Genomic DNA, 14929 nt, shown 5'->3' on the forward strand with positions numbered 1-14929 from the left:
AGAGCAAACTTTCAAAAGTAAGTACTGAATATTATGTCACTTATTTATGTGCAAATGTTTAATAATGAAGAACATTAAAACATTACTGTTGGCCACATGCCGGCAAAGTTATGTGACATTAGCGATGTTTGTACTGTCAGCGTTTACTTGGTTTTAAAGCTTTTACTTTATACACCGTTCAATAGTCGACCTTAATCTTACAGAGAATCTGATGATTTTATGGATAATTAAAGTCAGTCATATATCCACAAACACAACAAGCTGAAAGTCAGTGATGCTGCTCGGTTTGCAGTCCTGAATATCACGGCACAAGCAGGATTCACTGCACTGTTAATGCTAGCTATGCTATATTGCTGCCTCTGTTCGGTGGTGTCGAGCCAAACTGACTTTAACGTGTGTTTGAACGAGCTGACAGTTCACTCGTTAAGCTGTAAGAAAGATGCTTTAATCACAGGAGTCACACATGTGTCCACTGTACCATCTGGGAACTCTTCTTGTTTAGCACTTGTAATAACACAAACACTAAATCCTCCTTCTCTGGTGCTGTTTTGTAGCAGTGTATACACCTGAGACTGTCACCTGTCTGTCTGTCCTGCACTCTCTCTCTGTTTCTTTCTCTCTGATTGTGTAATAAAAGTATGAACATGTATTTATAAGTTACACTTGTGTTTGAATCCTGCAGCTTATCACACATTTGATTTCCATGTGTGACAACTGCAAGTGTCCAGAATGAGGACAGACTGAGGGACCCACTGCTGCACATCATCTGTGAGGCTTTGCACCCCTGATGATCCACCAGGACAAACTCAGCAGTGTGTGAGGAAGAGGAGGAGGAAAAGCCAGCAGCAGCTGACAGATGGAGAGAATAGACAGACTGTTCCCTGTTAGTGAAGGACTGCTAGAAAAGTTTAGAATAACTAATTGTCTGTCCTGAATCAGTCTTATTAGGTAATGTTCAAATAATTTGATCATTCCAGTGTTTTCAGTATGGGAGAAAGTACTCAGGGCCTTCAAGTTACACACTAAGAAAGGCAGCAACAAGTTTAATATTCAGAAACCTAAAGTATGTATCAGCAGCAGCATGGACCTAAAAAGAAATGTTTGTTTCAGTTCTATGAAGCTTTGAGTATTTTGGATTAGTAGTACTGCTGTGTTTGTTGCATCATATTGCTGTAATTGTTTATATGCTTTATATATTCTGAGGTAAGTTGATCTATAGTGTTACATCATATTCTATAAGGATGTTATGTGTTTGGATACTTTCTGCCCAGTTTGACCCATTTAGCAGAAGCCAGCCTGTTTAAGGCTCTGATATCTATTCTGTATGACTTAAAGCAGTTATGACATGGTCTGATTTTCTCACCCAATAAAGGAATATTTAATATATCAGTCTACTCTTCATTCTATCAGAAACAGTTATCACAGCTCGTACATTTTCTTTTTACACATATATGTAAGCATTGAGCCAAATTTAGTAATGCCAACATATTAAAAGAACAATATTTGTCTCATATATAATACATCTATATATACACTGTGAAAGATACTTGTCTTTGAGTGAAGATTTAAGGTGACAGGAAATATAAATAAATGCAACTTGAATCTTTACTGAAGCTCAGTATTTGACACGGAGTTCAAACTCACTGCTGTAATAACTAATAATGATTAATATAATAACTATAATATTGGCCATATTATATTTACCTTACCAAAGTGAGATGAACTTTAGTTCCATGAAACATTGCTAATTGTTATTTACTAGTTAATCTTAATGACTGTTCAATACAGAAATGAGGCCCAACAATCATGTTTTACAGTCCGTGGTCTAGCCTCAGATACTTTAAATACAAAAGCCTGTGAACAAATACAATAAATGAAAGGCCAATGGTGCTAAAATGCGGAGGCTAGACCGTCCCATTTCACAAGCCTACAAGCCTCGCACTTCCGGCCTCAGCGGTCTTTGAGTACGCGGCCCTTGAGGACCGTTAAGGCTGCGTACTTTAAGGCTGCAGACCCTGAATTGGGATACAGCCATACATACATGTTTTGGTCTGTGCAACTGGTCCTTCGGGTTATTGTCTCCCCAGAAACATTTCCGATGTGTTTTGGGTGCTTTTGCAGCGTTTTTCTTTTTGCAGCATTTTTCTTTTTGCTGCGTTTTTCTTTTTGCAGTGTTTTTCTTTTTGCAGGTGTTTTTCTTTTTGCAGGTGTTTTTGTTTTTGCAGCGTTTTTCTTTTTGCAGGTGTTTTTCTTTTTGCAAGTGTTTTTCTTTTTGAAGGTGTTTTTCTTTTTGCAGCATTTTTCTTTTTGCAAGTGTTTTCTGAAGTTGCAGTCCGTTTGGCCTCTCAGGGCCACTGTAAAGTTCGTTTTGAAATGAAGACAGCTAGAAGGACGTGTGTGTGCGATTGCTCAAAATGTGACTGTGCAGAACGTGCAGACTGTGGGTTTCAGACTTTCTCAACAGCCACTCATCCATACAGCATATGTGAGTGACTGATGTCATTTGTCACAGGAAAACAGAGACAGTTAAATTAACTGAAAACATTTTTTGTAGCAAGACCCAGTCTGAAGAGCATTTTAGACCCTTTCAAATAGCTGTTTGAAAACTTGTTTTTAAGAGTGAACTATTCCTGGAGGCTGCTTAAAGAAATTACAAGAAAGAAATGTGGCTCAGTGTACGTGGGCACCCCCAATACCACCACCACCCCACACACACTGGTCATCCTAACAATTTCCAGCTTGGGCCAAAGAGTCACCAACTAGAGGTGGATTAGAAGAACATTTCTCAAAAATAGACAGACTGACAGATGAAGGATCCTTATTCATTTGAGATTATATATAACGGTTTTGATGTGGAACAGAGGGCATTCATTTGGTGAACTGTTTATAACCTATTTTGTCTGAAGTCATTAGCTTTGTCTGGGCCCAAACAGGTCCCAAAGTCAAACGATCACTGCGGCATTACTGAGAGTTGAAAACTATCTAAAGTCTGTCATTTTTAATAAAATGATCAGCGTTGCTGCTCTACCAGGTGTAACAATTAAGTTTAACATCCAGGCATCCATGAAAACAGAATTTATTAAATTTAACAGAGTTAGAAGTTAGCAGGAAGTTAGCTCGCTAGTTTCCATCTAAATATAATATAGCATATTCTGACTGAGAGATTTCTGAAACAAATTAAGACGTGCAGCTCTGCTATCACTTCCAACATAAATGAAGACAGAAAACGAAACAGCAGTGACGTTTGTAGGGTTACTCAAGTTGGGCTAGCTGGTATATAATGATGTGCTACATGATTGCTAGATACACAGCTAAGTTAGCATAACATAAACACAGTGAAGCTGGAGGAGGAACGCTAACTTTTTCCACTCAATAAAAGTTAATGTGAGGGTTCCCGATGGTTAGGGACAAATACAGTCGCATGGCATCATAAGTGAGCTGCCATTATAGGCAACTCTCGCATTTAAGTTCATTTTATTAGATATGTAAGGTTGAAACAATTAGTAGTTGAAATATTAAGAAATAATAAATAAATAAATAGTAATTCATGTTTTGTTCTTTAGATTTATATGTTTAAATGTGTTATTTGTGCTAATTGTGCAATTAGATAGGAACCGTTTCTATAGTTCCGTCTGTTATTGTTAAGAGGGTATTTTTTGGCTGTCACACTCAGCAAGCTAATTGAGAGATGAGCCACAAGGTTTGCACGTCTACAGTAAGATAAATAAAAGACTGCCTTTTTTGGACCTCCCCACGACGTAAGGATTAAAGTTTTATTCCCTTTGAGTGAGGCCAATGAGGTAAATGTTTTCTTTTGTTTATTATTGTTGTATGTAAATACGCTAGTGTTGCGTGATATTCGAGTGCAATTACCGCAGTGTGAGGTGTAATGTGTATTTTATTGATTGTTTTGTTGGAATGTTTTGTTATATAGAATGCTTAAGGGCTTTATTAAGAATATTCATTTAAGTTTGTATTTCTTTTTAGTTCTGACGGCATTGTATCGGCTGTGGTTGGACATCATTACATGTTAAAGCATGTCGAAGAATCCTCCTGTCCGAAATAAATGTCAGTTAAAACGCAAAGAACAAGTTGAGCTTTATTACGACTCGAGGGGAGTAACAATAAGGTTTTAAAAACGAAGCTTTAAAATAAACAGTGGTAATAAAATTGAGAGAGGCCGACAGTGATCACTGACTTTTTTAGGGGCTTGTTCAGATTAAATAGAACAAGATACAAAGCATTAAAACATGTTAAACACACAACAGCTTTAATAAACGCAGAGTAGTTTTGACCCTGAAGCAGGGTTCATATGTCATCACTTAAAGATCGGATTCCTTGCTGATGATAGATAGACGGTTCATGAGCTGGCAGTGTGATGGCATGCTGATATGTCACAATGACAATCATTTTTCATGCTTAGCCTCAGCATGTATTGTAAAATGTTTTCTATATTTGTTTAGGTGACCCTGAATCCTCCCTTAGTTATGCTGCTATAGGTGTAGACTGCTGGGGGATGCCCATGATGCATTGAGTATTTCCTTTTCAGTCACCTTTCTCACTCAACATGTGTTAATAGACCTCTCTGCATTGAATCACACTTGTTAACCCTTTAAGACCTACCATAGAACCAAGTCCGCCAGAGCTTATATTATATTTTTACATGCTGTGGAGCCATTTTTGGGAGCATTTCAAGTTGCTATACATCAATACAACCATTATAGCCCAGATTTTAATAATATGTATTCATTAAGTGCATAGTAATTACATAAATTGCAAAAAAGTGCAATAAACTACAAAAAAATTGAAAATCGTTTTTGCTTTTTTAACATATATTTGTAGTTAGAGAAATTTAAGAGGCTTATCCCTCAAAACTGTAAATACAAAAAAGTTGCACAAAATAGTTTCCTACCACAGGAAATTTATTTTGAGTGTCTTCATAGTTTTATTTTTGAAATACACCAATTTTTATACACTGCAGGAAAAACGAAAATAAATATTATACTGCAAATTTGCAAAAAAGCAGCATCTGCATCAAAATAAACTATTTCCAGCAGTGCAATATGAGTCCTAAGCATCCCAGAAACGACACAAAAAGTCATAAAGTCAAAGATAACTTTTAAAAAGACCAGTATAGGCCCTGATGGTAAAAAAGACTACATTTCCGTGAAAATGACGTCACTTCCGGTTTTGGGCAGGTAATGGCGGAAATGCAAATAGACGCGCTGACGTCTATTCCAACGTAGGAAGTGTTATGAACAGCTGATCGGATCGGCAAAGTGTGTTTCTGGAATATTATGTTTTTGTTCCTGCAAGCGCTTTTTATGCAGTTTTTGCAAAGCTTTATGTGGAAGGAAACCGTGACCTAGGACAAGCTGGTGGCATAAGATGTAAGTACAACTCCTCCGGTTTCATATGCAAAAAAAATTTTTGCGCTAGCTTACGTGGTTGCAGTGCTACCGGGATTTAAAAATAGTTACGCAAAACAGAGCGTGCCCGCTCCGATCGGCTCTAAAGGGTTAATCTCTCTCTCTCTTCCACAGCATGTCTTTATCCTGTCCTTCTTCTCTCACCCCAACCGGTCACAGCAGATGGCCCCGCCCCTCCCTGAGCCTGGTTCTGCCGGAGGTTTCTTCCTGTTAAAAGGGAGTTTTTCCTTCCCACTGTTGCCAAAGTGCTTGCTCATAGGGGGTCATATGATTGTTGGGTTTTTTCTCTGAATGTATTATTGTAGGGTCTGCCTTAAAATATAAAGCGCCTTGAGGCGACTGTTGTTGTGATTTGGCGCTGTAATAAATAAAATTGAATTGAACTGAATATGTTTTGCATCCTGGACAATGAAGCTGACAGAGGAAGTGATGGGAAAAATATTTTTAAATCTTAAATCTTGTGTTTAAATCTTAACACCCAATGTTTTCCTGGATAAATCATGTTAGAGCCATTGTAATATTACTTGCAAAGTATTCGTTCCTTTTTGTTCCTTGTTATTGTTTCATTATTTTCTGAAACATTACTTTCTTTATAACAGGCTAGTTTAGAATCTCATCCCTCCACCTCTTGCCACTACCATAAACCCGTTCTCTTTTCATATAAGCATTGAAACTAATACACATAATTGTGTTAGTTTTGGCAAAGTCATGCGTATGAGAACTCACAAACGAACTGTCATGTCTAGTCTGATACAAACATACTCGTCTGATTTATTCACTGTGTAAACACTGCATGCAAAGTGCACCAGACTAAAAGTAAAAACGGCTGTTTTCAGTCCAGCCAGCAGACAAGTGTTTACCAGCTTAGAGACCGAATAAATTTGCACCTGTTATGAGCGATAAGCACAGCAACAAATACATGAAGCAATTCAATATGCAAAGTTTGTGGCATTTTTGGCAAATATTGCATTATTGCTCCTGTTAGGAGCAATATTGCATTATTGCTCCTGTTAGGGGCGATGCATGCCTCACTTTATGCAATACTGGACAGCCTGGCTTCTCTCGAAAAGAAAGGGACAAATTAGACAAGTTTGCCTTGCTGCTATAATTCTCAATCAGCCTGGATAAATAATTTGTTGCTGTATGAAAAAACACCTTCACAAATCGCAGACTTCTTACTGTTTCTCACTGATAAAAGAAAGAGGAACAACACGAGGTTCCTTTTCTGCAGTAAACCTATTCGCCTTGGAGCTCTTTTACCCAAGAATTCCATCAAACTTTATGTTTTGTTTTGTTTTTCACAATAACAACATTGTAAGCATTCAAGGAAAAAATATTTACGACCTTCAGACAAGTACCTCATTAATTATAGCTACCTTATTGTTTACTGATGTTTATCTAGACAGTTGCCTTCCCATCAGCCTCTGCAAACTCTCTCCAATAACTACTTCATCCAGAGCAGCAACATGCCCCTAGGCACCACGTGCCAAGCCTTATCTAATGTCTCATCTAATCATTGAGCTTTTCCAACCTTTCTCTTATTGAAAACTTCTTCAAATAGTAGCTGTGAAACAACTAACTAAGCTAACTTTGCAAAGGACTTATCTACTTGAGGAAATTTCAGTCCGGATTCAGAGCACAGAAACAGCAGTAGTGAACGTTACTAATGACCTTTTCATGGCCTCTGACCATGGGCTCATCTTTGTGCTTGTCCTGGGAGACTTCAGTGCATCATTTGATACAGTTTGTTACCTTAACCTCCTAAGACCTGAACTCTTTCATGGCATGCATTTTTAACTTCGTTTTGCTACTTGAGCTGATGAATGTAAAATCAAAGAATTATCTTTTTACCTGATTTTTCTCTATAAGGGTCTGATATCCACATATGAGGACATTCGTTTTAAATTTCGATAGACCAGTGGCAGTGTAATGTTCTCGTAAGAGATATTAGATATTAAGAGATATTAGGCCTTTATAGAGCAAAATTAAGTATTGTGTTCTAGACCAGCAGTCCCCAATCCCAGGGAGTTGTTTGGTACTGGGCTGCGAGAGTTGAGGCTCGGGTGTGAAATTTATGGTTTTCAGGGTTTTTATCGTTAACTCGGTTTCCCTGGATCTTTTCCTGTGTGCTATGAATAAATTTTCTTTTTTGTACCGTTACTGGTTTTATTTTGTTGTATTTATCCACAACACCTTAAAGCCGGTCCGTGAAAATATTGTCAGACATAAATCGGTCCTTGGGGACCGCTGGTCTAGACAACCCAGAATGTGATGTCCACATATGTGGACACCAGGTCCTAGGAGGTTAAATAAAATTGGCATTTTCCTTTATTATCTTTAATATTTCCAATAATAGGATTGGTATTAAAGGAAATGTGCAGCAGTGGTTTCAATCACATCTGATAAACTCAGATTTTTGGCTGTAAATGGCTTTTCTTCACATGCAAAAGTTAATCGTGGACTTCAGAGTTCTTTGCTGGGACCAACGCTATTTACATTATACATGTTTCCCCTAGGCAGTATTTTTAGAAAACACAGTATATAATTTTACTGCTTTGCAAATGATACCAAGCTTTATTTATCTGTGAAGCCAGGGGGCACAAATCATCTAGTTAAACTAGGCATGTCTTACTCTGGATGGCAGTACCTTGGTCTCCAGTAACACTGTGGGGAACCCAGGAGTTGTTTTTAAACAGCATATGCCCTTCAATCCACACATTAACAAATATCTAGGACAGCCTTTCATTCATCTGCTCAATATCGCAGAAACATCCCATCTTAGGTTGACGCCAAAAAGCTAGTCTGTGCATTCATTACTTCTAGGCTGGGCTACTGTAATTCATTATTATCAGGCTGTGCAGTTAATCCAAAAAGCTGCAGTGACAGTACTGCAACAGAGCAGAAAGATAGAGCATTTTTCTCCTGTACTAGCTTCTCTTCATTACCTCCTCTTAATCACAGAGTTTAATTTAAAAGCTTTCTCCTCATACAAAAACGTCCTAACAGCCTTCAGCCATTAGACCGTTTGTGTCCATTTGGGCCAGTTAGACACCCTCTCTACTTTTAAGATTAGTCTTTGTGTCGGATGTGGTGACCCTGAACCGTCCCTTAGTTACGCCGCTATAGGCTCAGACTCCCGGACTTTGTGTGATCCGCTGGTTTCTTCTCCAGTCACCTCTTTTTTCTCCCCACTGCTACACGTCCAGTCTTTCCCATCGCCCCCAACCCATAGCTGGTTCTGCCAGAAGTTTCTTCCTCTTACAAGAGTTTTCCCCTCCCACTGCTGCATAGAGTTCATTCATAGGGAATCATCTGATTGTTGGGGTTTTCGTGCGGTTGTTAGCTTGCAGAACAAAGTGACTTTGGGTGGCTGCTGTTGTAACTAGGTGCTGTATAAACAAACTTGAACTGAATACAACTAATGTCAAAGTGAGTCAAGTAATGAGTCATTCTTAGCCGGCAGCAGTTGTTGTAGTGATCACATCCTTGTTGTGGGCATGTCTCTACCTGCCCTACAGCAATACATGACATGTTGACAGCACATGCTGGCTGTTTAGTCAACTCTTCAATCATAGTTCTAAAAAGAAAAAAGACAAAATTATATGAAGTTGTATTAGTTACTGGTTTGATATTAGTCTGTATAAAAGGCTCTTTGAGGAAACTCCTTTTTGTCTCTGTGCCACATTGAAAAACATACAGGTTAGGCTGATGTCCGCTGTTAAAAGATAACTCTTGGGCACAGATCCTCTGCCCTTGTGAGTCAGATCCAGCTTTGCTCACAGACATGACACCACAGAGTGAGAATGAGCCAACTGAGCTGAAGCAACCGGCACTAATAAGGAGAAGAGAGCTGGGGCTCCTCACACTCACTGTTTTCCATTTGCCCACGCCGGCAGCCGGGCTGGGATGAGGGGCTAAAATGTGATTTTTTTTAAAAGAAGAGATCAACGCACAAGAGGTGAAACAGGGCAATGACCTTCAGTCGCGACTTCCTGTCTATACACAGGTGAGTTCCTTAGATATTAGAAGCGATAGACCAAGGTTAACAAAGCTGAGGAAATGATCTAAATCAGGGGTGGGCAACTCCAGGACTTGAGTGCTGGTTTCCTGCAGGTTTTAGATCTCACCCTGGGCCAACACACTTGAATCAAATGATTAGTTTGTTCCCAGGCCTCTGGAGAGCTTCAAGACATGTTGGGGAGGTAATTTAGCCATTTGAATCAGCTGTGATGGATCAAGGACACATCTAAAACCTGCAGGACACCGGCACTCGAGGCCTGGAGTTGCCCACCCCTGATCTAAATGAAGCTAACTTTTATAATTAATAAGAGCAGTTTCAAACGTATCGTTTTCCAGATAGCTTTAGTTAAGGTTTGAATACATACATACTGTGAATCATGAGAGTTTTTATACACATAAACTGGTATATAGCTACTTTGCTTAGGAAATTTTAAAAGTTTGCACGTTATATTTATTTTCCAATTAAAAGCATAACTTACTGCTGTATTTTTTAGTGTAACTTGACTTATAGGCTAAATGAAGTTAACATGAGTCATCTTAAGACTCCTATAAAGCTGAGAAATTTATCAGTGGTTTGTTTGCTTGCCTGGGCTTCTGCCTTCATGAGTAGTACTGCCTACTCATAAAAATAGAGAACAGCATTAAGAAATCTATGTAGACGAGATAAGTCAGCAGTGAGTCTGTGGTGAGGCAGCGACAATTTAGAGAATTATTTAGTGTCTAAACTGTTTTATGTCATTCTGAGCTAACCGCCCCGTGCTGCACTCTCTGCAGGTCGCATCAACTTTTAAAGTCGATCTGGGAGATAAGCTGCCTCTGCCTTCCTGGTTCAGTCACAAAAGGGGTGCACCCGGCCTCCAAAGGATGGCTACGCAGGTTTTTACTGCTGAAGCTGGTGACGGTGCTGCTGTTCCCCCATGGGGTGGGCCTCCCCCTGCTCCTGGGCTGTGTATTCAGCCTGCGTGCTCTGTTGCTCCTGCGCTCCCCTCACATCTCCACCAAGCCCTCCACTGTCCTCCTGAGCCAACTGGCTCACTCAGATAGCCTGGTGCTGCTGCACTGGGCGATTCGGCTGGGAGCGACCCTGGGCAAGTGGATGGAGGAGGCGGGCTGGAAGGCGGAGGTGAGTTTTATGAAGGACGGGAAATTGGTTTGGTGGAGAGAGGCTGCAAAAGTGCTCTGTCATCAGCTGCTTGATGCACATCAGCTGGCCTCTCTGCTGCTGTTGGGTCTGCTGGGACTCGAGGCCACGCTGGTGTCACGCTGGCCTCAGCAGACTCGGAGATTCAGGACTTCTCGCTGGGCGCAGCTCAGCTGCCGTCTGGCCTGGATGCTTGTGCTGCTGGAACTCACGTCTTTGCTACACTGCAAAACATTGCAGGACCCCTCAGCATTTCAGGATGCTCAGATTTCCCCTCCTGGCATCGTGCTTCCCCCCTCCCTGCCTACTTTCTCATGTTATCTGAGGAATATGTTATGGCTGGTGAATTCATGGCTGCATTACACCATCTTCTATGGTCAACCACAGAGGAAAAAGAGTTCTTATCATTAGACCTTTGTAAGAGGAGGAGAAATGGTTGTATTTATACAAAAACAAAATCTTATTTATAAAACTTATTTTACAAGCCAGACTATGTAAGCTTTTCTGCGAATAATCTGTCATACAGACTATTTGATTTTAATTTATAAAACCAATAAAAAAAATATACTAATGTAAAAATGAATGCTTTAAAATGTTAATAAACATGAATTTGACTACAGAAAGCAAAGTAGAAGTTACACTAGGCCTTCTGTTCAGCTGGAACAGGAAATACAAGTGTTTCATACTTACAGTAGTCATAAATAGGCAACTAATCAGTGACTAACCCATCATCTGAATTCCCATTTGCATAGCCACTTAACCAGTTCAGGAGCTTCAGAGTAAAATGAAAGTGATTTTTCAGAAACAGATCATCATTGAGGAAAATTAGCTTTATGAATGATCTGAGGAATTTGCTTTAAAAATTAATAACATTTTAATTTCTATAAATGACCTTTAATTTGATCTTTAATTTGAGTCCACCTCTCGCCCTATGACAGCTGAGGTAGGCTCCAGCTTATCCCAGCAACTCTGATAAGGATACAAGGAAAAGAGAATGGATGGACTTTTAATTTGTATCATATTTGCTTTATCTGGCATTTGGGGAAAAAAGCTGCATTGTGGAGTTTATTCAGGTTTTTCAGTACATTCTTTGTATCATATGTGGTACACTAGGCATCGAGGGGTTAATCTTTGGAATTTTTGTGTTTTATCTGTTACAGGCGGAGCCATGCACTAAAACATTCCCTGCTTTATCTGCATCTGTTTGAGTCTTAATGGGACTATAATTGACAAAATTAATGTAATGTTATATTCAGTAAGAGTTAAAACATGTGACTATAACCATTAACTCATTAGGAAGCTCTTTACTGAGGTCACATATCAAATATGAATTAGTGTAATTTTCTCATAAACTTCTAAACAATTCTTCTTTTCTTTGTATTCAAAGTCGTCACACCCTGCTCGGCACGACGATTCAAAAAGAGTTCACATTTAAGCCGTTTCACTTTTCAGTAACCACATTTAATGCCCATCTTTTATGTACAGTGTTTTATGAACTGAGCAGAGGAACGTCTGACTGTCAGACATAAAACGACTTTTAAATTCTTTTAAATGCAACTTTTCATGTGTAAACACAAACTAAAAGCAAGTTTAGTTTTTTTTAACATTACTTGGAGTAACACCTGAAATTTGCTTGGAGTTTAAAATGATGTATTGACATATATTACTAAAAAAACAAATACTTTTGGTACAACAAAATGTGTTGCAACAGGACAAAACATCCTTTAAATGGGAATCTGAACACACACGCTTTCACACTTGATTTTTGAGAGGCTTATATGACATGATCAGCTTTACGTGCAAATGCGCGCTCACTTGTTGTCTCTCCCTTATTTAAACTGGCAGCCAGCCCAGGAAATGGTGTTAATACCAGAGTGCAACACAATAAAATGTTTGCCGTGGTAAAACCGCACACTAGAGCTCATAACAGTCTTTCCTAAAAGGTTTCCAGTTCACTGCAGCTTTTCATCATTTCTTTTGTGCGGCAAAACGGAAAACAACAACAACAAAAACAACAAACTGGGATGGGTCACAAGGAAGCTCTAATGAATGGAAATGGCCTCAGCGTAATTTCCGTAATGTCTTCTATTGATTTAATTTGTTACTATATGGATAGTACAAATCCGCACACGCTGATTGGAAAATAATTTTCCTAAATGATTTGATGGATGGTTAGTGAAATGTGGGTAACTTTGGGCAGGACCAAAGCCACAAACACTCAGCTTGGCAGGCAGGGCTGTATCAAGACATGATCTAACCAACCACCACAGTCATACCTGAACTCCTCACATTTGTCACAAAGCACATGAGAGATTCAAGATAATGACAGGTGCTTACATCTGGATAGAATCTGCGACATAACCACATCACACACAGCAGTCAGTGCCGAGAAATATGTGCTCTGTCACTGCCATACATGATGAAATTAAGGAAGTTCCAACCACAGAGAGGGGTGAACACATTACATGGTTCAAAGTTAATGTGAGCAGCAGCTTCCACGTACTTGTGACTGAATCCAGAGTTTGTTCTTGCAGTGTGCGGTGTGTCCAGCAGAAGGAAGCACAGAGCTGCTTGCTCTGCTTCTTTACATAATCCACTCCAAGGAGCTCCTGACACAGTGTAAAAGACTGAAGAGGATCGAGGAACTCTGCTTCTATGCTAACCTATTTACTACTGTGTTTGTGTGTATCAGTGTGTAGCTGCAAACTCAAGTGTTCCTGGAAGAAATCAATTAAAGCTGAAAAGCAAGGAACAGCTTAAGAAAGAGGGGCCTCGGTGGCCGCTTCCTTTCCGTGATGTTTGGCAGTGGTCGCCCTACGCAGACTACTTTGGCATCGCAGCTGTCACTCACAGGGGAACAATGTGGGAGGTTACACTTTTAAAAATAACAACATGTCCTGTTTGTTCTCTCGAACGAGTCAAGGTTCATCTGCACTACAGGCTGTAAAGGAGAGACTGTGGTAACTGGGTCATTTCATCTCAAATCAACATGGGCCTTGTGCTCGACCGGTTTGCATCAAAGGTTTACGGACCGAAGTTTGTATGTCTGTAATGAGCCCTCTGACATTTAGACTTCATCTTCTCTCAGCTTTGATCTTTGATGTGTTGTCTTTCAATTTTAAATATAAGGCTGAAATTGAAAATTTTCATACCTTGGGTATTTTCCTTCTCCTGTTCCTGTTTTCTCCCACTGCCTTTATCTGTAATAATAATGCGTCTGCTGTTTTGCCTCCGTGCTTGTGGCCTGGGTTTCACTTCTTCTCTGATCCTGCTAACCATGATTCTCAGGAAGGCTGCCATGCTCCTCGAGTTTATCTACTCTTTTTTTATGCTTAAAACTCTATCATGTGAAAGTCACCAACAACCTGCCTGTCGGCCACTTTAAAACTCTTTCTGTGTTTGACTTTTACTAATTAGCAAATGGACCAAACCTGTATCCACTCATTGCCAACAGTCCTGATAGGACCTGATTTATTTGTCCTAACATTTCTTGAAGATGAGGTTGTTATACGTTCATCAAAAACATGTCATTTGTTACCAATGAAACAGTCAGTAACATATACCAGTACAGAATGGCCTCTTGTTTTGACATGTAGTTCAACAGCGCCCTCATTTGGACTGTTTCATTTTTCCAGTCTCAACGAAAGAAAAATCCATCAGTCCAGATCATTAAGCCACATGCTTTGTCACACTGTTGCAGCTATGATGTCTGTAAAGAAATCTATCAATTAATGTGCAGATTTTCGCCAACTGATTAAACTGACAGTAAGTTACAGTTTTACATTTTGTTAATCAGAATCAGAATCAGAATACTTTATTAATCCCGAAGGAAATTAGGGTTACAGAAGGCAGTACGCTAATGGCGCATGCGCACTTACAAAGAAACCTTCTGACCAACTTTACACAAACATCACATTGGGGAGACATGTCAGAAAGGTAGGCTGATAGGAAAAAAACAACGAAAATACATAACATGAGGTAAGAGGAGGAGAAAAAAAACCACACTCAGGCTGAGTGTGAATATAAATGTAGCTATATTAAAAAAAAAAGCAACAGCAAAAAAAGTTCATCATAGCCTACTTCTACCACCCGACGCCTTGTTCTCATTTATTCTGGTGAATCTGTGTGATGGCATGGATCTCTTCCTGTGGATGAGAAATCAGAACGATAACGCACATAAAGGCTTTTAGGATAGTAAAGGTTGCAGACCTGTTCTAGACAGGTTAGCATGTCCATCCCTTGAGCTGTGACACACGTTCATTTTACTGTATTTAACTGATTTTTTTTTTTACCTGCAAACGTACTCACAATATACAGGAAAAGTATTTTTCCCTCCTTA

General features: G+C 39.4%; 1 protein-coding gene across 1 annotated transcript; it reads left to right on the forward strand.

Annotated features, from left to right (window-relative positions):
* Positions 1 to 9103: 9103 nt before the first annotated feature.
* Positions 9104 to 14433, forward strand: LOC120724431. The gene is made up of 2 exons (XM_040016640.1): positions 9104 to 9435; positions 10224 to 14433. The coding sequence occupies exons 1-2, from the start codon at positions 9401 to 9403 to the stop codon at positions 10999 to 11001; spliced, it is 813 nt and encodes a 270-aa protein (XP_039872574.1). The 5' UTR covers positions 9104 to 9400; the 3' UTR covers positions 11002 to 14433.
* The last annotated feature ends 496 nt before the right edge of the window (positions 14434 to 14929 follow it).

Source organism: Simochromis diagramma, unplaced genomic scaffold (genome assembly GCF_900408965.1).
Source record: "Simochromis diagramma unplaced genomic scaffold, fSimDia1.1 OVJJ01000685.1, whole genome shotgun sequence".
In the NCBI taxonomy this organism is placed as follows: Eukaryota; Metazoa; Chordata; class Actinopteri; order Cichliformes; family Cichlidae; genus Simochromis; species Simochromis diagramma.